Source organism: Suncus etruscus, chromosome 4 (genome assembly GCF_024139225.1).
Source record: "Suncus etruscus isolate mSunEtr1 chromosome 4, mSunEtr1.pri.cur, whole genome shotgun sequence".
Lineage (NCBI taxonomy): Eukaryota > Metazoa > Chordata > Mammalia > Eulipotyphla > Soricidae > Suncus > Suncus etruscus.
In genome coordinates this window covers 89,663,339-89,690,047 of record NC_064851.1, presented here as the reverse complement: position 1 = coordinate 89,690,047, position 26,709 = coordinate 89,663,339, and the positions used below count along the sequence as shown (strand labels likewise).

The 26,709-nt window shown below is 35.5% G+C and overlaps 1 protein-coding gene and 1 long non-coding RNA gene across 2 annotated transcripts in view; both read left to right on the top strand.

Annotated features, from left to right (window-relative positions):
• The window catches only part of LOC126006058 (uncharacterized), a 684,655-nt gene that overhangs the window by 122,560 nt on the left and 535,386 nt on the right, over positions 1-26,709 (top strand). The window lies entirely within an intron of this gene.
• The window catches only part of MAN1A1 (mannosidase alpha class 1A member 1), a 221,995-nt gene that overhangs the window by 122,091 nt on the left and 73,195 nt on the right, over positions 1-26,709 (top strand). Inside the window, 2 exon segments of the mRNA XM_049771358.1 lie at positions 4,845-4,889; positions 4,891-4,940. Of these exon segments, the coding sequence (XP_049627315.1) occupies positions 4,845-4,889; positions 4,891-4,940 (95 nt within the window).

Here is a 26,709-nt window from a genome sequence, read left to right as displayed (position 1 = left end):
CTGGGCTCTCCCCTCCCCAGATTCTACCTAATGTAAATAGTGTAAATAGACTTTAACAAAGACTTCTATTTTTGTCTGTTCATATTCTTTGAGTATTTTTCCCTACTATCAATTGTTTAAGGTTCTTTTCCAACCTCTTCTGTTGTATGAAGTTGCCATCATCTCATCTTCCAGCTCACTGATTCTGTCCTCAGCCACTGTTATTCTGTTGGAGAGACTTTTCAGTGAGGTTTTATTTTACCTACCAAGGTTATTATTAATCAGTCCTATTATTTTAGTTTGGAGTTTTCTTATTTCTACTTTAATATCCTCTTGATTCTTATTTGTAGTTAGTTCAGTTCCTTCCATGTTTTCTTTGAGTTCTATGAGGATCCTCCATATTTCTTCTCTAAAGTCATTATCTGAGAGGCTAAATAGGTAGTTGGCACTTTTCAGGTCATCAGAACTGCCATCTTTATATTCTATGCATGGTGGAAGCCTCAGTTGTTTCCCCATTGTCATGCTTGTAGTATGGTGTTTTTGTTTGGGGGGGGAGGGGTTTGGGTCACACTGGTACTCAGGAGTTGCACCTAGCTCTGTGCTCAGAAGTTGCTCCTGGCAGGCTCTGGGGACCTAATGGGATGCTGGGATTCAAACTGGAGTCCACCCTGTGTTGATTGTGTGCAAGGCAAATGCCTTACCCTTGTGCTATTGCTCTGGCCCCTAGTGTGGTGCTTTTTTATGTGTTGTTCTTGGGTTCATTAACAAGGAAAAGTACTTGATTGCAGAGCTGAACCATGCAGTTTTTTGCTCCCCTGGCTCTACCGTTCAAGGGCGAGTTTAGCTCACCTTGGTTGATGTGACTTTCTGCAGGCTCTTTGGGTCCTGGCACCATGGGGCCTGCTGGTCAGGTGATAAACACATTGATGTTCACACAGCTGGTGGGGATCAGGCTCCATCATTCGGGCCAGGGTCAGGGACAGCTCACCTCTGTTGACATGAGTTCCATGGGCTCTTTATGGCAGTCTAGTCCTGGTGCCCCTGGGTCTGGATGACCTACTTTTTTAAATTTCTAAATGAGTGTAAGTTTTAAAAAATTTTTGAAATTTAGAAATCATATCAACATTGCCTTTTCATTCTTTTTTATCTTAAAACCCACATATCTGAATTTCTCATAGGAAGGCAGAGGTGTTAGAAGTAATGAAATAACACCTCTCATTGGGAGGAGCCACAGGAGACTGCTCTAAGAGTGGTTTTAGTGGTTACTTACTCATTGCCTAGGTGGGTGTTTGACTTTCCTTTACTCCTTTCAGAACTCTTCAGACTATTTTATGTCTCTTTTATTTAAAGGAGAAACAGAGGGAAATAGTTTCATTTTTAACTAATGACCTGGTATAATAGGAGGTTGTATAATCACTCATTGACAGTATTGTAAATATACTTCAGCCTCATAGGCTGGTTGTTCCCAGCCACCATCCCCTGATGGCATCTCACATTGTGTTTATAAAATATTTTAGCACACCATTGCTTTAGAATATTTTTTCTTGTTTTCCTCATCTAAAAACTATGTGCATCTTATGGTCAAGTGTGTCTTATATAGTGAAAAATATGAATGTGTTGGGTTGGGAGACACCTTAGAACAGGAAGAGCATACAATTCAGGTAGGAAACAAGTGAAAAACAGTATAAACCACTTGAGTTGAAAGTTGAGTGATAGGCTTTCTTCTAAACACCTAAGGTGATCTCTGTGTTTGTGGGAAGAAGTGCTTTGTGAATGTCTCCTGTAGTCTTTTCATTGGAGAAATTTTCAGAACCATATGTGTGGGATTCTGGAGGCATAATGAATTGGGTCCAGTTTAATGTCTGAATTTTTACGAGATATCAGAGATTTATTATTATCAGTATCACTGGTTAATTTTAATTTATGCAGGACATTTAACATAGACAAGTTTTTATCTGTTCTTACCTCTAGCAATTCTGCTTTATATTGACAAGCCACCTTTATTGTCTACACCTTTTCATCAGTGGTATTCCCCTCTGTGGCCTTTATTTTTTCATGAATCATAGCCATTACACTGTCAACACATATGATATTTCCATCTGTCAGGAATATTACAGTATCAATTCATATAAAACATGCAGAATTGATGAGAGACCTTTTTGCATATGCAGAATTGGCAAGATACCTTTTTGTTACTGAAGCTATAGCAGTCCTTCTTTCAATGAGTAAATTAAATCAGGCTTCTCTTTGAACCTAAAACTAAATAGATACTATCTTATTTTCCTAAAGCAAAATTCTACCCAAACACTTTCAGTATTTTCTCATTTTTAACAATAAAATTCTTAGCATTACATGCTTCACCCTTTATGACTTGAGCCCCTATTATGTACAACATTTCCCCCTTTCTTGTCATGTAAACTGGCCTATATGGTTTCTTCTGAAAGCCTCCATATGCCCCTTTATGTTGATCCCTTTGTGGTGGCCCCTCCCTTCCCACTTCTCACTCCAATCTCTAGTATTTTGGGGCCCCTTGTTAAATAAACTACAACCCTTATCTGAATACTCTTTCCTCTTTCATTACACCCCGCTGACTTATAAGAACGATCAGTTTTTTATTTTATGTGTTCTAGATATTTATACATGTATATTATTTTTAATAGACCCTGAGCAGAATTTGTACTTAATTTAATGTATCTTTCATATCACTTGTACTTTAACATAAGAAGTTAAACTGAAAAAGGGAGGTATTGATTATTTTTAGTTATTTTATTCAATTATTTTCAATGGAAATATTTAAAATATCTCTGGGGTTTGTGAGTTAGTACAGCAGACAGGTAGCTTGATTTGTATGTGGCCAAACTGAGTTTGATCCCACCATCTCATATAGTCCTTCAAGAACCACCATGATTGATTCCTGAGTACAGAGTCAGGAGTAACTACTTAGAATTTCTAGGTGTGAACCCCCCAAAAACAATCCATCAATAAAATATATCTTTATTCTATTCTCTGATAAGTAAAGCTGAAATTGCCCTATTTCTTGATTTTCAGTCAAGGACTGAGCTCTCACTTTGAGTAATATTTTATTAATTGAAGAAAAATTACATTATAACATACTTTAAGTATGCATCAGTGAAAATCAACAAGTAGTTATGCTTCATTAAGTTCACTTCTGGGGATCTAATTATATCCTCACTCTGCATTTGTATCGTTGTCCCAATTCCTCTCATCTTATCTTTGGTAATTGGTCTTATAGCTTAAGATTTCTTTATTTCATTTAATTTATCTATTTATTTTCTCAGCATACCATATATGAGTGGTATTCATCTGGCTTATTTCAGTGAGGCACCAGGACTACTAGATCCATGTTGTTTCAAATGGCAGAATTTCATCATTTTTATTAAGCAAATTGTATCCTGTTTTATGTACATACTTGATCATTAATATATTCTTTATTTGAAGGACGTGAAGGTTATTTCCAGATTGTTGGTATTTTAAATGACACACAGTAAGAACATGGGAAGTGCACATCTCCCATTCAATGATTTTTATTTTATATTTTTTCAGACAAATAGCCAGAAGTAGGATAACTGGATTATATGGAATTTCTATTTTTAAATTTGTAAGACTCTTTCAACTTATGTTGGTATATTAACTGAAACCAGTTTATGTTGCCACAATAGTGTGCAAGGCTTACCTCTCCCAACTTCCTTTACATTTATTATTGCTTATATTTTGGAAAGCTTACATTTTCATAGAAAGAACATTTTATTATATTATGTTAATTTACTGTGAATTACAGTTATTCATGATTCTGTTTCAGGAGATACAGTGTTTCAACACTGTATTCATATTCACTTCTCTCTACCATTCCCCCACACCACCCATATTTTCTACCCACTCATCCACCTGTTTCTATGAGAGGCACTTTGTTTTAACTTTTGACACTTTGATTCACAGTACTGTTACCAATAGGATTTCATATGTAACATTTTCATACATAATCTTTAAGCCTCCTCACTTCCTCCCAGTTAAACACTTTCCTCCTCCATTGTTGTCGTGTTTATTACTTTCCTTGTTCAATTTCCTTAGCCCTCCCAAGTGGCAATGATCATGCTGAAGACCAGTTCTCCATGTTTCCTGGTTACTGTTGCATTTGGGCATTTGTTATTCCACTATTATGTTTCATTATCCCACAATATGAGATGATCATTTTGTCATTCTCTCTCCCTCTGACTAACTTCACTGAACATGACGCTCTCCAGATCCATCCACATAGCAGCACATTACATGAGTTTATCTTTTCTTATGGCCAAGCAATATTCTACTACATACACATGGTTCTTTATCTAATCCTCTGTTTTTATGCAATTGGGTTATTTCCAGATTTTAGCTATTGTATATAGTTCTTCAAAAAACATAGGGGTGCAAATCTCTTTTCTCCATTTATTTTCCCTTGGAATAGGTTTCAACAAGTAGAATTACTGGGTCATATGAAAACTCCATTCTTAGCTTTGTGAGAAAAGTCTGTATTGTTTTCCAGAAAAGCTGGACCAGTTGACATTTTCAGCAACAGTGTAAAGAGGGTCCCTTTATTAGTGGCTCAACACCAATACTGGTTGTTCTTGTTCTTTATGGTGTGTGCCAGTCTCTGTAGTGTGAGGTGCTATCTCATTATTTTGATTTGCCAGTTCTCTGACAATTAATGATATAGAGCATTTTTTTATGTGGCCTTTTGACCATTTATACGTCTTAGAACATTTTTAAGGTAGAAAAGTACTAAATTTGAGGTAGTGGTATAATGTTTTGTTTTAGTATACTACAGGAGTAAGTAGCTAGTCGGTAACTTACCTGTTTGACCTTTTCAGATATTTCGAAAGAAAGCAGTGGAACTTGGAGTAAAACTGCTACCTTGCATTTCAAACTCCCTCTGGAATCCCCTGGGCATTGCTGAACTTAAAAAGGTAAAAAGATTTTTCAATGAGAGATGGGGCAATGGGAAGTGCTCAGAAGATCCAGGGTCTCTTCTTCTTGACAACCGTGCCATAGGTCCCAGTGTGAGAACTTGGGAGCGCTGCTGCTTGCTACTCAAGCATTGGGGAATTCAGGATTGGGCTGGCCAGCCACCAGAGTTAGAAAATCTCCAGGTCAGGTTTTGTGATGCCCTGGAGCTTCCAGAGTTGCATCCTATAATGATCAGGGGACTGTATAGTGCCTGGAATTAAAAAAGGGATCGGTTGCATTGTATATACCTGAAACTTCTTTCTATTCTCTCTAGCCCCCAAAAATATTTTAAGTTGCATTATTCAACATTATAATATAACAAACATGCAGTGGGTAGTTAAACTATATGATAGTTTTGACAGATTCAACTTGGAATCTTGGTATCTGTCCTTGGACTGGAAGCTGTTAGATATAGAATGTTCCTTGACATTAGATGGGTACCTAACATGCAAAACCAGACATGATTTGAGGTTTATGCTGTCTTTTGTTGTGTTACTGCATGAGTGATATTTTCTCACCATAGATAAAAAAGAGCATTGTGTTTTTTTTAATTTTTATTGTGGTCAAAGTGAATTACAATTTTTTTACAGTAATATTTGAGGCACATAGTGACAATGAATGAGGGGCTTTCCCACCACCAGTGTTGTCCTCCCTCCACCCCTGTTCCCATAATGTATCCTACATCTCCCTCTTTTACCCCATAATGCTAGTGCAACTGTTCCCCCTTTGTATTGCTTTGTGTAGATTGGGTATCAATTCTGTTGTCATTGATTTTGGATTTGGTACTCATGTCTTATCAGTTTTTATTTCCACCAAATGAGAATTCAACTGTCTGGTCTTGGTACCATTGTGGGGAGAAAAAAAAGGCAAACAAAAAGGAGAAAAACTAGGAGGAGTCCATCTAGGTGTTATGAATATCCATTTGGATGAAGGAAGGGAAAAAGAAGAAAAAGGCAGCAAAACAAAACAGAACAAAAACATAAAACAATAAGGGAGTAACAATAAAATTACAAGAAGACAATAGAATTAAAGAATAAACAAAGAATAAACCAAAAACCAAAATCGTCAGCTACAGGAAAAAAAAAAAAAACAGACCAGCAACTTCTTAAAAAATATTGGAAAAATTACAACGGGAATTCCTTTGGCCTAAGAGATACAGGGTTTCTCTGCCCTTGAAGCATACTGCAATGGGAACAACTACCAGCTCCATACTCACTCATTTACAAACCCCAAGGTCTTTTTATGGTGCAAGGAAACTTTTCATTCAAATGTGGGTGATGACATCCTGCATCTGTAACTGGAGATCTTGTTATTGTGTAGGTCATAGAGTGAAGACTAGGAGAGAGTTTTTCTTTATGGTTCTAGGAGTTCTATTCCATCACTGTTGTTGTAATTAGTCTTCTGTAATTAGTGGTCTTGGTTTTTGTTCAGATCCTAGAATATAGTCTTTGAGCATAGTTTCAGAAGTTCTGCTCAGTCACATTGTCTAAGTCAGACCTCTGGAATTAGAGATCTTGGTTTTTGTACAAATCCTAGGCTGAGGCCTAGGCTAGGAACTTCCTCATTGGTCCCTTGATAGGGTCTGTCCAGACCATATTTGTCAGTCAGTCTTCTGTAGATAGCAATTTTGGTTTTAGCTTAGGGCAAAGGATGGCCTGTCTCCTGGTTGCATCATGCCATTAGGTGCTGAGATGGGGCAGCTCTCTCTTAGCTCAAGTTGTTGCCGTTTTCTCATGTCAGGATGTCATGTTAAAAGTGGTGGAAGTTAGTGCCGAGATGGCATTCGGGAAAAGTTTGATTTCTGGTGCTGTTGCTGGGATCTGTGTTGGTTCCACGTCTGGAATCTGGGGTTCTGGGTTGGACAGTCCAATCACATGGAGACTGAGTTGGATCCACATGACACATGCTTATGGTGGGAGGCGACCCTGCATTCTAAAAAGTTTAGGTTCTTATCCCTATTAGATAAGAGCTTGTTTCTGTGCATAATATTTCCCTTTATTTAGAGTGTCTGTGCAAAAGGGTATCATATTATATTGCTGGTAGATTTTGAAGTAATAATCATAGTCTGTACAATCTCTGTGCTCTGGTTTTGACCTGAGCTTTTATCCCTGGTAAGACTTCTTGTCGGTTTTCATACCAAGCAGAACTAAAATAGGTGAGGTTGGAGAGAGAAAGAAAAAAATATTATAGAGAGATAGATAATAAAAGAAAGAAATAAAATAAATTTAAAAAGGCATTAAAGAAAAATGCTATTTACGAGTCTGACTTACTTTTGGGAATAAATGGACTAGAAGGTATTATTATAGAAGTATTAGACACATAAAGAAAATATAGGCTTTCCCATTGAGTCTTTTGAGATATTCTTGAGAAGAAGAAAAGAAAAGGAAAGAAAGAAAGAAAGAAAGAAAGAAAGAAAGAAAGAAAGAAAGAAAGAAAGAAAGAAAGAAAGAAAGAAAGAAAGAAAGAAAGAAAGAAAGAAAGAGGGAGGGAGAGAGGAAGGGAGGGAGGAAGGAAGGAAAGAAGGAAGGAAGGAAGGAAGGAAGGAAGGAAGGAGAGGGAGGGGAGGGGAGGGAGGGGAGGGAGGGAGGGAGGGAGGGAGGGAGGAAGGAAGGAAGGAAGGAAGGAAGGAAGGAAGGAAGGAAGGAAGGAAGGAAGGAAGGAAGGAAGGAAGGAAGGAAGGAAGGAAGGAAGGAAGGGAGGAAGGAAGGGAAAGAGAGAAAAAGAAAAAAAGAAAAGAAAAGTAGTGATTTGCCAAAACGTGTTCAATGAGTGGCATAAGTATGGGTGTACTACTGACTGTTCCAGTGGTCTGAATGAGCATATGCTTTTGGTCCTAACAGAAGATATAAACAAAAAGAAGTAGGTTAATTAGAGTATTTTATCTCGACATTGACGTAATGGGCACTGTATATGGTATCCAATATGATTGACCACCAAGGTTTAAAATTAGGGTGTCCACCCTTTGTTTCCAAGGCCCCCTGTCGACAAAGAAGTTGAAGGGTTATTTTATACTTGGTAAAATTAAGGCATAAAAGCATATTAGTAATTACTGCAGTGGGAGACCAGACTTCCAGTCATATTTGGCACCTAGTTCGGGCCAGAGGAGGAGGTCCTGAAGTCCTATTCTTTTTAAAATTGATATCAAAACACATTATTTCTGAAGGAACCAGTAGAATGTAAGAGCACTTGCTTCGTTTCAGCTTTTGGTCAGAGACACATGAAATATTCCCACCTCCCGTGCAACATATGCTTGTATAGCAGCACTTGATAGTGCCTGACTACAGGTCGAAAAAGGAAAGGGAAATGCTCCACTGCCTTACATCTGCCTTGTTTTCTCTTCTCATTTGGATGAAAAAAAAAATCCTGCTATGCCAAATCCATAGCTCTGTGACACCCACCCATAAGGAAAAAAATGCTGAACATACTTTTGTTATTCTTAAAAGATACGGTTTTAGATATTTGATTTAGGTTTGATTTGGTTTGGTTTGGTTTGGTTTGATTATGATTTAATTTTTCATGTTAACTTTATCATATTAAACTATTTTGTATTTTCTTTTTGACTTTCCCTACAGTCAGTTTTTCTTATAATTATGATATTTTAATCATCCTAAGATATTAAGCTTTTGTCTCATTACATGTATTAGTACATGTGATTCCCAAGCAATTAAATGTGTTGTTATTTTCTTCATTTTACCAAAAAAGGAGCTAAAATCATAAATAGTTATTTACCTAAATAACTTTCAGCAAATACTGTATACAAATGGTATATCTAGAATATGTATTCAAATGCCTATGTTTTGATGGATAAGTACAACTTAAATAGTTTTAAAGTTTCAAAAATACCATGGAAATATACAGGCTGATTTGGCAGTATTAATGCACAGCTTTGTTTTGTTTTGGTTTGGTTTGGTTTGGTTTTTGGGCCACATCCAGTGATGCTCAGGGGTTACTCCTGGCTATGCACTCTGAAATTGCTCCTGGCTTGGGGGACCATATGGAATTCCAGGGGATTGAACAATGATTCATCCTAGGCTAGCGCGGGCAAGGCAGACACCTTACCCTTTGCGCCACCCCTCCGGCCCTAATGCACTGTGTTTATATAGTGGCATTTTTACTCTAGGAAAAATTATATAGTTAAATATTTTGTTAATAAATGTGGTAAATGTTATGCTTTGCTTGATTTGTACTTGATGTGCTGGTAATTTGGAATTAAGGTATTAAGGTATTATCCATTACCTATCTACAAGTTGTGTGCAAGGCAGGGATGTTAAGGCAGGTAGATGGAAAGAGTACACACCACTAGGCTATGTTAAATTAATATTATTCTCTATTGTACAAAGTACTATTTCATGAATCACTTTTTTCATTATAGATTCTATGTCTTGATTAGTTTAGAGTACTTATTGCTACTTAGGTATGAGAGATGATAGTACAGAAGGTAAGGACTTACCTCTCACATTGATAATCTAGGTTCAATACTGGTACCCTACATGGTCCTCCAAGCACCACCAGGAGAAAGCCTTGAGCACAGATCAAGAACTAAAAAAAATTTTTTTCTGATGGATATTAAGGCTGGAATTAGTATGAAACTAGCCTGCAGACAACATTATATTCCTGTAGAGGCCCTTGAGTTTTTTTTTAATTAGATTCATGTAAACTTCATTTCTTTCTGTACCTTTAAATTTTGGAGCTATAGCTATTATTATGACCTAATATGACCTATACATTTTTCTGAAATAAGACCTGGTAATAGAAAAATTTCAACATGTCATAGTTTCCCCTTTCTACCCTCTGAGAAAAATAATAAGAGTATACATAATAGTGCACTGAGCCAAGATTGTCAAAAGTTTCGGAGGTTACTCCTAGCTCTGGACTCAGGGATCACTCCTGGCTCAAGAAACCATGTAGGATGCCAAGGATTAAACTGGGGTTAACTAAGTGCAAGGCAAATATCTTATCTGCTTTGCTTTCACCCCACCACACATTTAGATCTTAATGAAAGAAACATTGCTCTTTCTCATAAAATCATATTCCTGAACACGTATACTTTATATAATTTCTAAAAGTTAATATGAGCTCACATAGGATCTAAGTTTAAACAACTGGAATAGCTGATCACTTCCAATCTCTGCTCTGAACTTCTATGGAACAACTATTTCTCTTTTCTTCCTGGAAGATAATGAATTTATATCAAAGCTAGTTACTAAAATGAACAGAAATAGCTATGGGCCGATATCTTTGTAAAGGTTCAGTCAGGTTTTTGTTTGTTTTGTTGGGGATTTTGTTGGTTTTTTGTTTTGTTTTGTCTTGTTTCCAACCACACCCAGTGAAGTTCAGGAGTTACTACTGGCTATGCGCTCAGAAATCGCCCCTGGCTTGGGGACTATATGGGACACCAGGGGATCGAACCTAAGTTCATCCTAGGCTAGCGTGTGCAAGGCTTGCACCTTACGGCTCGCACCACTGCTCTAGCCCTGGTTCAGTCATGTGTTTTTTTTTTGGTAAACTACTGATACCTTTCAAATAATTTTAGGCTCTTGAAATAAAACATATTAAATTATTTTAAAGCATATTTAATCTGTTATTTATTTCTAACAGTCAAGATCTTTTCCTTCTTAATCCTTATAAACAGAAAATTTTACTACAAAAAATTCTTTATTTCTTTATCTTTATTTAATCACCATGTTTACAAGCATGTTCATAGTTGGGTTTCAGTCATAAAAAGAATATCCCCCATTACCAGTGCAACATTCTCATCATCAATGCCCCCCATCCCCCATCACTGCCTGTATCAAGACAGGCATTCTACTTCTCTCATTCTTTAACATGGTCATGCTAGTTGTTAATGTAGTTATTTCCCTAACAGTGTTCACCACTCTTTGTGGTGAGCTTTAAATTGTGACCAGGTCCTTCAGGCTGTCCAGCCCTTAACTCTTATTGTCTCTGGGCCTTATTACAGTAATATCTTTAATTTTTCTTAAAACCCATAGATGAGTGATACTATTCTGTGTCTATCTCTCTCTAACTTATTTCATTCAGCATAAATAATAGATTCCATGCATGTATAGGAAAATTTCATGACTTCATCTTTCCTGATGGCTGCCTTTTTGCTAATTTGTTTTTGTTTTTGTTTGTAGGCCAACACCTAGTGATGTTCAGGGATTACTCCTAGCTATGCACTCAGAAATCGCTCCTGGCTTGGGGGACTATATGGGATGCTGGGGTTCAAACCATGGTTTATCTTAGGCTAGCGCTTGCAAGGCAGATGCCTTACCTCTAGCACCACCACTCGGCCTCAAGTTCTTTTTGGTAATTTATTTATCTGGGGAATTCAAAAAATTTTATAAGACCCTACTCTTTTAGTATTTTCCTTTTGAAATGATTGTTTAATTTAGAAGATCATAGGAAAAATTTTTATGGCAAGAAATTATGTGCCACTTCATTTATGTAGTCTCTGAGGTTTTCCAATTAAATTAGAAAAAATTATATGACCATTTGGCATTAAATAAAAACAATTTCTTCCTGAAAACCTTATGAAATTTTATTATGTTTTGTCTGCTATCAGTCTTATTTACTAAATAGCAGTGATTTACTCATATTCATACAGTAAGTATTGTCAAAGTGAATAGTAATATCAGTTCACTAAAATTCCTTTTATGCCTTTGCCCAATCAAGTACACTCATTGAATTCAGTCTCTTTCCAGCTGTGAAGTTGATTTATGATCATAAAGAATTTCCTCTGGGGGAAGCAAACAACATTTCATATTTATTTGCAATAATTACATTTTGGGATTTACTTTTGATGTCAACCCATATATATATATAGTATTTTCTTTGAATCTCTATTTTCACAGTATGGTTCAGGGCATAAAGGACAGCTGACATGGAGTTTGTTTTTTGTTTTTTTGGGTTTTTTTTTTTTTTGAGTTTTTTGAAGACTATCACCAGGAGAAGCTTCAAAGAGAAGTTGTGGGAATATGTCTGGAAAATCTTATTTTCTTAATTACCTTTTCAGAGTAAGAGAGTTTTTGTAGAAGGATGCCCAGAAGAAAAAAAGTGCTTGAGGATGTTTTTTTTTTTTTTTTTATAAATTGTTACATTTTCACTGTTGACTGGCTCTGAAACCCCTGGCAATAATTATGATGAGAAAAGCACAAAATAAGTTGTCTGTAATATCATAATTCCGTTATTCCCTATCCATTTTAAAAATGGTTATATATGCTACTCTTTGCCAGCACCAAATGTTAACAAAACTGTGTCCTCCTATGCATCATCTATTCACATTCCTCTGCATTTGAGTTATTGCCTAAAGCTAATTGACTCTCTTTAACTTGTCTTTGTAAAATAATAATAAAAATAGTAATAGTTATAAGGATTCATTTGAGCCCTTGCTGTGATGCAGGTTCTATGCTACGTTCTGGGAAGATTTTCAGCTTCTCTTCACTTTATTTAAAAAGATAACAGACATAATCTTTCCCTCAGGATATCTACAGTCTGGTTGACAAAGCAGAATGCATATTTTATTCATTATATTATACACTCACACATGAAATTGACAAATGTAGGATAGACTGTGCCAGTGAGAGATAATAAGTGCTCACCAGGTTGAATTTAAAATAAATCATATTTTGAATTGGGGATGTTTATGCATAAGTAGCCAAAACCCCAATAAGCCAAATTGGTCTTCAGTATTTGTGCAAACTGAGAATATGCAGAAACCTAAATAATTTCCACATCTTGTACTTTTAAGAGCTTTATGGCAAAATCTGTTCTGGAAAAAAATTATAGTTATCTCTCTAACTACTTTAAAAATAAATCCTTAATTCAAGACCAGCCTATTAGGTTATTCAGAATTGTGGCTTAATTGCAAGTGGTAATTTATCTAAATAAACACATATTATAGAGTACCTGATTAGACTACCATGCTTGCTTTACCATTTCTATACTACATTTAAGGTGCTTTAGTTACATCTCTATGAAAATGAAAGCAAGTTGATTTTGCTAGAACTCAATATCTCTCATGCAAAATCGTCAAAAATTGCTATCTTATCTTGTTACACTGTTATAGCAAAATATTCTCTGAACTTTTTTTTTCTTTTGCCTAATGAAAAAAAATTACCTCCAGGATTTGTAAAATCAAGCATTTCAACACATTCATGATCCTAGACATATTTCAAGCCCTGTTAGTGTAACTTACTAGATTTTTTCTGGAATGTTTTCTAGAATGTGGTTTTAATTTAGTATATGTTTCAATTGTTTATTTATATCACCAGACATACTTTCTAGATGATCCTAATAATTAATCTGTCCTTCTTGATAAATTGGCTCATTTTAACTACAAGCTCTTTTGTCATTTATTTTTCCTTTTGGATTTATTTGAAGTGACACTTGCCTGGTGGAGAATAGGTAACTGGAAGTGTCTACAGTGTGTACTTTTATTGCACACATCAAGAAACGTGCTTGTGGGCCGGGCGGTGGCGCTAAAGGTAAGGTGCCTGCCTTGCCTGCGCTAGCCTTGGACGGACCGCGGTTCGATCCCCCGGTGTCCCATATGGTCCCCCAAGCCAGGAGCAACTTCTGAGCACATAGCCAGGAGTAACCCCTGAGCGTTACCGGGTGTGGCCCAAAAACCAAAAAAAAAAAAAAAAAAAAAAAAAAGAAACGTGCTTGCAAATGACTTTTCTCTATTCTGGTTCCCATTAGTTAGTTATTGATAAATGAAGCACAACTCTCTCACCTGTTTATACTTTCTGCTTTGGAAAGTTTTATTTACTCTCTACTTTAATTATCTGACACAAATGCCTACTATGTCATTAGTTACATTGAAATTTGTATTATTTTAATTAAATTGCAAATTGCTTACTTTAACTGAAATAGGTCCTTCATTAAGAATAGCACATAGCGTAATGATTTCTAATAGTGAAAGATTATCCCATGTGAAACCTGTAGCTTACATAATAATGAATTTCATAATACTTTGCTGGTGTCTATCTTGAAGTATTAAACTTCACTTAGTCATTTTAATAGACAAGTTTTAAAAGACAGTTTGTTAGTAGTTGGCCACCTCCCTCCCGAGGGCACTCCAGAATTTTCATGAACTTTCACAGCTTAGTTTGCATCTCTTTCAAGAATAAAATGAGTCTATGGAGCCCAATGTGCTGACATAGTGACTATTTCCACGTCTGTGTCTAAGCCAATGACTTTAAATAAAACTACTTTACTTAAAAAAAAAGAATTAAAAAATAGTTCTATCAACTCTTAAAATGAGACAGTATTCTTTTAAACTAATCTGTTTCATTTTTTTTTAATATTGCATTGGGATTCCCTGTTTATCTGGCTCACTTTATTTGACCCTTACAATCTTTGAGGACTTATACTAACCATACATAAGATTTTTAAATTGGACATAGGCAAATTATTAGTATTAGTTACATAACTAATAATACCATAGTTAAAGATACCATTTATTAACATTATACATGCAGGTCTTGACAAAGATTTGAATAATTTACTTAACATAGTTTGTCTTCTGAAAAGGAAAACTAAAATAATAACAGCATGGACACTGTTAACTTCAGAAAGTGTCTGTAGAAATCTAAAAGAATATGCAAAAAAATTAATCATTGAAAAATACTTTGAAATAATATGTAATTTATTTATTTTCTTAGTTTTCATTATAAAATACTGTATTTCATTAGGATGTATATAAAGTATATATAAGTGAATCTATAGTATATGATAAAAGTTGTATTTAGCTACAACTTCCTTCTGATACACTGAGTTGCTTTTGAATATTTATTATACCCTACTAAGTTTTTTTATATCTCACTTAGAAAAGAGATCATTCTGTATCTGTCCATCTCCTAACTTCATTCAGCATAGTACTCTCCAGATCTATTTCTTGTAATGGAAAACTGTTATTTTATCTTTTCTCTTAGCCAAGTAGTATTCCATTGTATATACCACATCTTTTTGCACCCTAAGATGCACCTGACCATTGACACACGTAGTTTTTAGAAGTTTTCCTTCCCTGTACTCAGGCTTCAGCTCCAGGCAGCATTCGCTCCATAAGATGCATCTTTTAGAGAAAAAAATGTCTTATGGAAAGAAAAATATGGTATGTACCATAGTTTATCATTTTTTTTGAATACTTGTGTTGTTTCCAGATTTGGGCTACCATGAATAGTATTGAAATAAACATGAGACCAAATGACTTTTCTGAATAGAGTTTGGGGCCCTTTAATGTCATTGCTAAGATACCAGGTCATATGAAATCTTGATTATGAGTTATTTTTAGAATTGTCCATATTATTTTCCAAAAGAACTGTACTGGAGAGTACTCCTAACATCAGGATTGAGGGTACCCTTTTTCTCCACATCCTTGCCAGCACTAGTTATGTACTATTGATGGGTGCCAATCTCACTGGTATTCTGATTTACATTTGTCTGATGACAGTGATAGATAGCAATTTTTCATGTGAATTTTGGACATTTGTATGCCTTTTTTTAAAAAGAAGTTTCTGTGCATCTCTTCACCCCAAGAATTGCATGTTTGTTCTAATAAAGTTTTACTAGTGATGAGTGATCTTTATATATATTTTCTCCCAGCCTGAGGGTATCTTCTTATTCTGGTCATTATTTCTTTTGAGATGCAGAAGTTTCCTAATTTGATGTAATCCCAATATTTTAATTTTTGCTTCTGGCATTGCAGCCTTAAAGATGCCTGTAGCTTCCGTGTCATGAAGACATTGAATACCTGTAGAGACATTCAGCACCTATATTTTCCTCAATAATGTATGGATTACAGTCCAACCTCTTTATTTTTATTTGACTTTTGTGCATGGTATTAGGAAGAAGTTTGAACTTTTTTTGTATGTGACCAACCTGTTTTTCCATTACTAATTAAATCTCAATTGCTTAGCAAAGCAGCCATTACAGACATAAAATGAGGAAGAGACTGCTTCTATGATTTACTTTTTATTAATAATTAGTTGACCTTTCCACTTAATTCTTAGTAGTTTTTATTTCTGCTCAAAAGCAGCTAACTCTAAATAAAGATTATTCAGAAAGAATCTGCATGCCCATTATTCTCTTAAACTCTTGTTTTACTCTTCAGTGGGGCCTTTTTAATATCAAAAGGACATACCGTATTTTCTGGCGTATAAGACAACCCCCTAATTTTGCAGTTAAAACATAGGTTTAGGCCTATATTCGCTGTATCAGACAGAATATTCCTGTGCTGCAACTTAATGTACCACAGTGAGCGAATCACAACAAGCAAAGGTTCAAAGATTATACTGTAATAGACTTCCTCTCTGTCTCTGGCCAATCTGAGCAGGCTTTTTACAGTGTACAGAACATTGTCTAATTTGCATGCATAAAAAGCCTGCTTGGATTGGCTGAGTTAGAGAGGCGGTCCGATCAGCCTTGCAGTGATTGGCCCCTAATCATAGGCACCTTTTCTGGCAATTCCCTGGTGGCGTCAGTTAATCTCTCCCACTACATGAACCAAACAACACTCCATCCTTGGACCCTAGCACTGAACCACCAACACGGTTAGCTGGGTTTTGCCAGAAGTGGCCCCCAGATCTCCTGAGTACTGTTTGGGAGCTCCCAAGAAAGAGATTTGGAAACTCTGCGGCCTGATTTTTTTTTTTGTTTGTTTCCTTTAGCGGCATATTGAACCATTTTCGGGATATACTCTGGTATAAGATGACCCCCGATTTTCGGTTGACTTTTTTTTTGTTTCAAAAGTCATCTTATATGCCGGAAAATACGGTATTTATTTTAGGATTTCAGGGAAATTGTTAGAAAGAAGAGCTTTTTAAATAAGTTAGTTATTGTCATTTTAGGCAAAGCATCTTTATTTTAAGTATATAATGAACTAGTCCTCAAGTGCCCTGTTATTCAGGTATTCCAGTTCTAAATAACCTTTTGACTTTCACTGCAGAACTGAGCAGTACCTGAGCAGAGCTGTAGACAAAGGATTTTAGGAGAGGAGAGAGGAAGAGCTGACTACAAGTAATTCAATGACTAGTGGTGGAGGATGTTCGGTGGTGGTGGTTTGCAGTAACATAGTACATCAAAGTTAATATTATTGAAGCTAGGGACCAGAGCGATAGCATAGCGGTAGGGCATTTGCCTTGCACGCAGACGACCTGGGATGGACCCGGGTTCATTCTCCAGCATCCCATGTGGTTCCCCTGAGCCTGCCAGGAGAGATTTCTGAATGCAGAACCAGGACTGACCCTTGAATACTGCCGGGTGTGACCCCAAACAAACAAAAACAAAACAAAAAATATTATTGTACCTAAACTACAATTTTTTAAGCATACCGTGGGGGGATGGTAAACCATAGGAAAGAAAGAGAAGGGGCATCAGCTAATCTTCCATTAATCTTCTGAATCCTTTAGTTGTCTCACCAAGCTTTAGTTCACTGCCAATGTCTATGTCAGACATTCAGCAGCTTCACCAACCTGGAGTGATTTACTTGTTCCACATGGACAGTAAGAATGGTGTGTATAGTGTACCCTGTGTACAACTTCCTTCATTGAGACTGAAGAGATAATCCAGTCTGAGCCAAGTATATGTAATTTCTAAATCACATAATAAAATTACTACATAGCTGATCATGAATCAATGAAAAAAGAAACTAGAGTGCCTAACCTATTACTTTCTTTCCACTTCCTTGTCCGTAATTGAAGTTAATGCTCAGGTAATTGGGGGTTTTAGTGCTTCATTCATGGGGGGAAAATTAGACCCTATTTGACACTAAACACAAGTTTAGCTGTAGTATCCATTACTATTCCTCACTGCATTCACTTTTTCTCAGAGAATTCTCATTTGCCTCAGGCCACTTTTGCAGTGATTCCAGAAGGGCAGTAGTGGGATGTGGACTTGAGAGTCAAGTAAACTGACTGACTTTTTACTCAGTTATTCAGCAGACAATTAATTTCAAATATATTTCACTGAAGTTTGCATTTTAAGGATAAGTTGTAGCATATGTGTGACTTAAAGTGCAGTAATTTATCAAAGGTGATATGCATTATTTAGAAACTAATTCTCCCAGAGGATTGTTGAAATCCCTTCACAGATGACTTCAGGGCTGTAGGGTACTGGTTAAGAGGCCTTCCTTATTTTCCAGTTTTTGATAGATGCTGCTTTGGTGCAAAAACCAAGACACTAGAATGTTTAACATTACTACTGATTTCTTCCACAGAGCAGGGGTCTCAAACTCGCGGCCCTCCATACAACATTTTGTGGCCCTGCCCTAGAGAAATCTTTTTTTGTTTTGTTTTGTTTTGTTTTAGTTGTTTGGGTCACACCCCTCAATGTTCAAGGCTTACTACTGACTGTGCACTCAAGGATCACCCAACTTTGCCTCCTGTGGCCCGCAGGTAAATTGAGTTTGAGACCCCTGGTTTAAGCAGTTTAACTCACCAGGAAAATTTTAAGAACTATAATAATGACTTCAGCGTAGTAGATTCATGGTAGCTTTCATCTCAAGTTTTTATCTAATGTACAGAACTAGTGTTTTACAGATTCACTTTATACATTGACAATTGGTGTTCAATCGACTTTGGCCATTGGAGATATATTTTGTATGTAGGATTTGGATTAGGGAAAAAATCAGAATACATAATGTTTATGATGTTTTTGCAGTTCAGCAGTGGAATCATCTTTCCAAGGAACTTTCTATTCCAGGTTTTAATGAAGTGACAATCAATTTCCCTGTGATTAAATCTATGATTAGACTCAATGTTAATATGAAGCAAACCTTTCAACTATCTAATTAATAAAAATTTACTAAATCATTTGAATGGACTATTTGAAAAGCAGTCGTACTATCAAGATCCTTCCCTAGCCCTTATTTTTGTTAATCATTGTAAATATTTAGCAGCTATACTTAATCTTTGACTTGGAATTGGAAGGTTGATGTAAGATATTTAAAGCACAATCAACCATTTTTAAAGGCCTCAAATTTCAGTGGGTACACTTCACATTTCCTAATTACACATAAATAGCTATAAGTTTGTCTGGTCTGAAAAATGAGATGAATAGTAAAATATTGCAGTCTCTTTTATTAACTAGAAAAATAAAAGTGACAGAGCAATAGGAAGAATTAATTGTAATTTACTAATCTGAAAATTAATGTGCAGCTGGGCATAAGTACAGGCAGTGCAATTTGGTGATTTAGCAATCATAGCAAATTATCATCTGTAAGGTGGAAAGTCACTCACTGTCCTATATTTGATTTTTACTAACAGACCCAGTTTCAGGAAGACTTTATCTAAATTCTCATGTTGCCCTTTTTATCCTGGAAATGTCAATTGGAGTTTAGCATTATTAATTAAATCTCACTTTCCCTCTTTGTCATGTCATGCTATAGTTTTATAGAACATTTATACAAAACAGTGATTACTGGTAATTGACCTGCATATGTTGAATAATCTTAAGATGCTACTGAGAGTTTAATGTACCTTGTAAATTGAGAGGCTTCCAATTAAGTTGAGTTCTTAAGATAATCACTTTCAAAACTAATCAAGTAATAGGACATTAGTAAAGCTCTTATTGACTTAATTGTGACAAATTAATAAACAGACCCAGTGCAATTACTATAATGGCATTATCAGTGAGCAGTTTTCCAAAATTTAAACATAAGTTTGTTCTACCCTCCAGAAGTACAATCAAACTTACATAAGCCATTTAAAGTTGGACACCATTTCTAATAGTTGTATGTGAATATAGTATACAAATAGTTTGGAGTTTTTATTTTTTAAAGCATGATCACTGGATCTACTTGCTAAATAAGCCCTTCAAAATTTCTGATTATATAGGAACTCTTTATGCCTTAGACAAAACAATTACACATTCTTTATTCTCTCATCTCTACTTTTCTGTGCCTTTGACCCTGGGTTGATGCCATCTCTCCTCCAAGAGCTATAGAATGTTCTGTTCTACACTGTCTGTTCCCCAAAATGATGTAAATATACAGCTTTTTTATACCTGGTTGGCACTCTACAAATATAGTTTAGAGTATGAATGAATTATGAATTCCAGATTTGTCATAAATTTTTAGTAGTTGATGCTGCCAACTCCTGTAACTTTGCTAGATTTGTTTAAGAAAATGGCAACAGGAATATAAACCTAGTTTCTATTATTTAGGATTAATATAACATGTATATGTATATATTTCACATGTATTTTGATTGCTATATTTATATTTTTAAAACAATGATAATTTCTTTCTCTGAATCTTGTTTATATGTGTTAAATTGAGATAAACAAAAAAGTATCATCATTATACTAACTTATATTTAGTATAAGACCTATCAATGTGAAATTAGTCTTTAGACCCAAAAGATCAATAGATCAACATATACTTTTAGAATCTTAGAGTAAAGTTTCTAACTCAATAAACTAAGTTAAATGTAAAGCAGAAAATAAATTTATCAAATGATAAAGTGTGTATATATATTAAGTATACACACATCTGTAATTCTAACAAGTATGCCATGTGTTCATTTTATAATGCATAGTCTTCCTCAAACAAAGAGAGCATTATAGAATCCTCATAGTAATTGTCATCATCTGGGACAACAAAAGAAAGTAGACAATGAAACTGCCCAGCTGAAGGAGGGTTATTTTTAAATTATTGAATACCCTAAATTAAGGACTGCAATAAGAACGAAAATTGTGATCTCACTAATTGTGAGTTATTAAACTTGTGGTTATTGAATATAGCAGGAAAAATTAATGTTTAAATTATGTAAATGTGGCACTTTTGACCATTTATTTAGTACTATTACTGTACCAAATAGAATAATGAAATTGCACTGAACAATTACATCAGGACTAATAGCAGGCGGTTTTCTCTCTTTTCCTTTCCTTTTCTATAATAAAATAATTTCAAACATGTGTGCCCTCGTAAATTAATTCCACTGTATTAATAACATGTCATATTGATCTAGAATATTGAAATATAGCAGGATAAGATATAAATGAAAGAATAAGGGCAGGAGAGATAGAACAGCTGTAAGATGTTTGCCTTGCATGCAGCTGATTCAGAACAATGGTGGTTCGACTCCCAGCATCCCATATGATCCCCTGAACCATCCAGGAGCGATTTCTAAGCACAAAGCGAAGAGTAGCCCCTGAGCACTGCTGGGTGTGACCCAAAATCCAAAAACAAAACAAGACAAACAAAAAAGAATAAAATATGGGATTCATAGTTAATTAATATTTTTAGTGAGAGCAGTATGAATCTCCCCTCCTTTTTGTACATTTCAATTTACTGTTATCATAGATAAAGGTCTCATCTGTGTTATTTTAAAACTGGCTTTTATACTACTCAGATGAAAAAGATAGAGAATTGTGTTAATGAGAAAAATGTGAGTGATCCTCCTAAAACATGTGATTTGTTTTAGCTCCTATCTTTTAATTATTAAAGGACACTTCTATAATGCTGCTTAAAAATTCAGTCTTGCGAGGCCAGAGCAGCGGCGCAAGTGGTAGGGTGTTTGCCTTTCATGTGGCTAACCTAGGACGGACCTCGGTTCAATTCCCCAGTGTCCCATATGGTCCTCCAAGCCAGGAGCGATTTCTGAGCACATAGCCAGGGGTAATCTTGGGCGTCACTAGGTGTGGAACCCTCCAAAAATTCTTTTCAGTCATTCATGATATTATCATCTGTCCTCTCAAACCAACAGAAATGTTTCATATATAAATGTACACAGATACACCACCAATATAATTGGTTTATGAACTAAAAGTCTTAAAGCTCTTCTTTTGACAGATATTAAAGCAATCAAGAACATCCTATTCCAAGTTTTCAAGGTGAACAAGTTTTGTAAATATTTTCATAATCCAATTTAAAAAATCTTTTCTTAAGAAAGAATTGAAATTCAAACTTCTAAAAATTAATGTTAAATTATCCCCTTGAACTTGAAATAGTCTTATTTGCTTGCTTGCTTGCTTGCTTGCTCTCTGTCTTTCTTTTAACTATATGATAGATAACATGCTACTGGCAGTGGCTTGTCCAGAAAATATCAGCAAATAAGGAGGTATATATATTTTTGTGAAATGTCAACTCTTGATTAAATCCTTTGCCTGAATGAAGAGAATTAGAAAAATCTCTTTGATGCAAAATATTTTTATGGTTACTCTCCATCACTTGATGTAGCTATGTAGTATAAATATTCTACTGTGTAAAGGTCTTGGGTTTTAAAATTAACTGCATCAGTGACAATCTATAGCTCAGAAACAGCAATCTATCAAAGCCTTTGAAAGCTAAAGAATAAGTGCAGGCTCTGCTGTTGATCTCTTGTCATTGTGGAGTCTCTACCATAACCTTCAGGTATTTTTTTGTGCAAATATTTTACAGAAGCAACAAGGACAGGAAGCAGTATCTATCTGAATATTTAATGCAGAACTTTTTTCTTATTTTTTGATAAAAAATTAAAAAAATTTCAGCTTTGATAGTTTCTTCCTGCCTTCTAATTAAGAATCTTGCATTCAGCTTCAAAGGATGCTGCCATCAACAATAAATATCTAAATGTCATTTACCTTTGTCAAGTACAGAGCTGTATTTTATCATTGGCAGTGCATATGGGCATATTGCCACATTATATTAAGTGGAATTTGATCCTATGTAAATTACTCTTGAGGATGCTTTTTAAATTGTTTGCAAGAGAAAATTTAAATTATCTTTAACCACATTTAAATATTATAATAATCCGTGGAACAGTTTCCTTTGTTTCTATTAATTTTCTATACATTAAAGTGAGCAATCACTGTTGGTATGCCTGGAAATGTTATTAATTAGATCAAGAGAAATTCCTGGCAAGTAACTAGTTTTAATGTGGAAATGTGTTAGAAAATACTTAAATAATATTAATCATTAATATTATTTATTTAAAGAATAAAATGGCTCAGGGTGCTGGTTTATACTGGAAGAGTGACATTTCAAATTGAAAAGAATTTATAGTACTGGTATTTATAGTTTTTCGCTTGGTTCAAAGAGCTTCAAATTAGTTTAACCTGAATTTACGAGGCCAAGTGGATTGTGATGAATTTATATTTATATTTGAGAAGGAGTAGAATTTATTGTCAGCATATCAGAATAATCTTTATAACATAATCTACAAGAATAGTAAATTTACTTTTTTATCTTCTATTTCTCTAACATAATCTATAAGAATAATAAGCTTACTTTCTTTTATCCTATCACAGGAATATTGAGGTCTCTTTTCAAATTAAAAGCTCTACAAATATAGTTATTATACTATTGATTCTAAAAATGATAAAGGGGAGAAAATGCAAGGTGCGAAGAAATCTGAATATACAAATCCTATATCTCTAATTCTCTATGCTACAAAGAAATTCTTAATACATGTATATATTTTAAGTATTATTAATTTTGCTTAATCTTGTCTAGCACAGATACTTAGTTTTATAATTTGATATTTTTACAGTTTGAACTAAAGAAAATATTTTTGTGCTTTTTAAATTTCTTGATGCAAAGTAGGGAAGAGAACTTTGTGCTTTTCAATAATCTTTTAAATGGCTTAATTAGTGGAAAGACAGAAGAGAAAACTACCACTAAAGTCTATCATACTATTTGTAATAAATTAACCATTAAGTACTTTAGATTAATTAAAAGATTTTAGATAGGACTACTTGAATTTTACATACCTTTCAGAATACAGCATTAACCCTAAGGTTTTATATATGTACAATAACATTGTGTTACTCTTACTGATACTATTTAAAAATAAAAATAATATAAACAAATAAAATCATTTCTAAATTGTTTTAAAACTGAAAGCTACATGCATAGTGTCTTTCTTATCTGACTGCAATTAATGCATGAACTAAGATTATATAACTTTTCCCATCTTCTCTTCCAGTAAAATTTTTTTTTCATTTTTTAAATATAATTTTTATTTTGAACATAGTAGCTTACATATTGTTGACAATAATATTTTAGGTACATATTTACATAAAATCAGGGGGATTCCCATCACCAATTTGTCCTCCCTATACCTCCGTTTTCGTCCTACCTCCCAAATCATCCTCCCTCACCCCCGGGGCTGCTAGAAAATGTGGTCCCCTCTGTAACTAGTTTACTACTTAGTAGTCTTGCACCTGTTTGGTTTTGGTGCCTCCCTTATTTCCCCCTCTAACTGGGAGGCAGGACTAGATAGTTCAAGTTATGTGGTTTTGTTTGAAGAAGAGAAAAGTAATAAACTGGGGTAAAAGTCTAATACACCGAAAATGGGCGGGATCCTTCTAGAGGCTCTCATCATTGGTTTGAGAGACAAAGGAGAAAAATAAGGTGTAACACCCCAACAGTACAAAAAGAAGTGTCAAATATCCAGTGAGCACTCCCACAAATTTTGACAAGTTGTCTCTTCATTATCATTTGTCTCAAGAAATCTTTTTTATTTCTTTCTTGAGTTGTTCTTTGATCCAGCTGTTGTTGAGCAGCATGTTGTTTAATCTCCAGGTATTAGTTTTTCTCCATTGCTTCTTCTTGAAGTCAGTTTTGACCTCTGTTGCATAGTGATCTGATATGGTGCTTCTAATGATCCTTACATTTGTGGTCTTATATAGGTTGGCTTTGTATCCTAAGATATGGTATATTCTGGAGAAGGTTCCATGTGGCCTTGAGAAGAATGTATATTCTGCTTTCTGGGGATGGAGGGCCCTATGTAAGTCTATTAGCCATAGATCTTCTAATTTTTCATTTAGAGCTCTTATTTCTTTGCTACTTTTCTGTTTGGTGGGTCTGTACAGTGGTGATAGTGGAGTATTGAGGTCGCCTATTATTATCACATTTCCCTTCATGTGTTTCTCCAGGTTTGCAAGCAGTTGCCTCACATATTTTGCTGGCTCTACATTAGGTGCATAGATATTTACCAGGGTTAGCACTTCTTGATTTAATGTTCCCCTGATTAGTAAGTAGTGACCCTCTTTGTCTCTGATCACTTTCTTGAGGTTGAATGCAATTTGGTCTGATATAAGAATGGCTGTCCCTGCTTTTTTTTGTTATCCATTGGCCTGAATAATTACTTTCCATCTTTTATTCTAAGCCTGTATTTATCCTGTAGTTGTAGGTGTGTTTCTTGCAGACAGCAGAAGTCTGGTTTATTTTTCCTAATCCAGTTTTCTACTATGTGTCTTTTAATTGGAGTGTTTAGTCCATTAACATTTAGGGAGATTATTGACAGAGATGACTGTTGTGTAGCTTGGTTTTTGTTACAATCAGGGGTTTGGATTGTGTAATTCATCTCTGAGTAGGTCACTTAGGATCGGCTTTGTTTGCACAAATAGTTCAAGTTCATTCTTATTTGAGAATGTTTTTAGTCTGTCCTCCCATATGAATGATAGTTTTGCTGGGTATTGAACCCTAGGTTGGAAATTTCTTTCATTCAGTTGTTTAAATATGTCATTCCACTGTCTTCTTGCTTGAATTATTTCAAATGGGTGATCTGGTTTGATTATTAAGTCCCTTCCTTTGTACTTGAGGGTTTTTTTCTCCCTTATTGCTTTAAAGAGTTCATCTTTCTTTTTGTTTTTTTGTCATTTGGATTACTATATGTTTTGGTGTTGGTTTATTCAGGTCTATTTTATTAGGGACTCTCTTCATTTCTTGGATTTGCACTGAAGTTTCTTTCCAGAGTGTGGGAAAGTTCTCTGCTATTATATCTCTGACTACTTGTTCTTCCCCTTTCCCTATTTCCTCCCCTTCTAGTATACCGACAATTCTTAGGTTGTTTCTTTTGTCCTTGTTATTAGATACTGGACTTTTCCTTCCAGTGCTTTGCCTTTTATTTCTTTGTTGGTTTCTTGGTCATTTTTTGTTTGCAGTTTTCCTTCGAGTTCTTCAATGTGCTTCTCCAATTCTGTGTTTCTGCTCATAAGGCTTGTTACTTTGTCTTTTAATTCCTTCAATTCTTTTTGTATGGAATCTCTCATGTTCTTTAACATTTCTTCTTTAATTTGGCTGATTTGTTCATCCATAGATTTCTTATACTTGGTAGCTATTTCTTTTATCAATTTTTGCATTTCCTTCTTCATGGCTGCTTTTAGGTCTCCTTCCCATGGAACTGTGCATTTTGGTGGACTTGAAAACTTGCTAGGGTTTATCTCCGTATCTCCAGATATTAGGGTTCTCCTTGATTTACCCATATTTTTTTGCATTTATTGGTGTGGTTTGGAGTGCTGTGCCTTCTAAATTCAGCCTGCTTTGGTCCCCTGTGGCATGGGGATGGGTCCCCTCCCTGAGCATGGTTCTAGAGGGGATTGTTGAGTGGGCTCGCTGAGGTTTGGCTCCTCCTGTGCTCTTTATGTGGCCTAATTTGTTGCTATTCCCTTTTGTTGTCAGCTAGTGCAGGTCCTCTCCTGGGCACAATGGTGGAGGTGCTGTTGAACCTAGCTCCTTTGCCCCCCCCCTCCCCTATCTGGAAGTCAGCCCTCCTTCAGTGGGTCTGGTCAATTTCCTTCTCCTTATTCTTGCCAGCCGGTGCAGTTCTGCTCCTGGCTACAATGGTTGAGAGTGCTATTAAGCCTAGCTTTCTATCCTCCCTCCCCTTTCTGGAAGTCAATGGAGCTCCGCCCCTCCTATCCTCAGCAAATGAAATTCCCATAGTCAAACCCACCCAGTAGCTGCCCTCAGCCCTTGGGGAGTCTCAAGTCCACTCCGGGGCTCAGGGGGGTAGGTTGCTC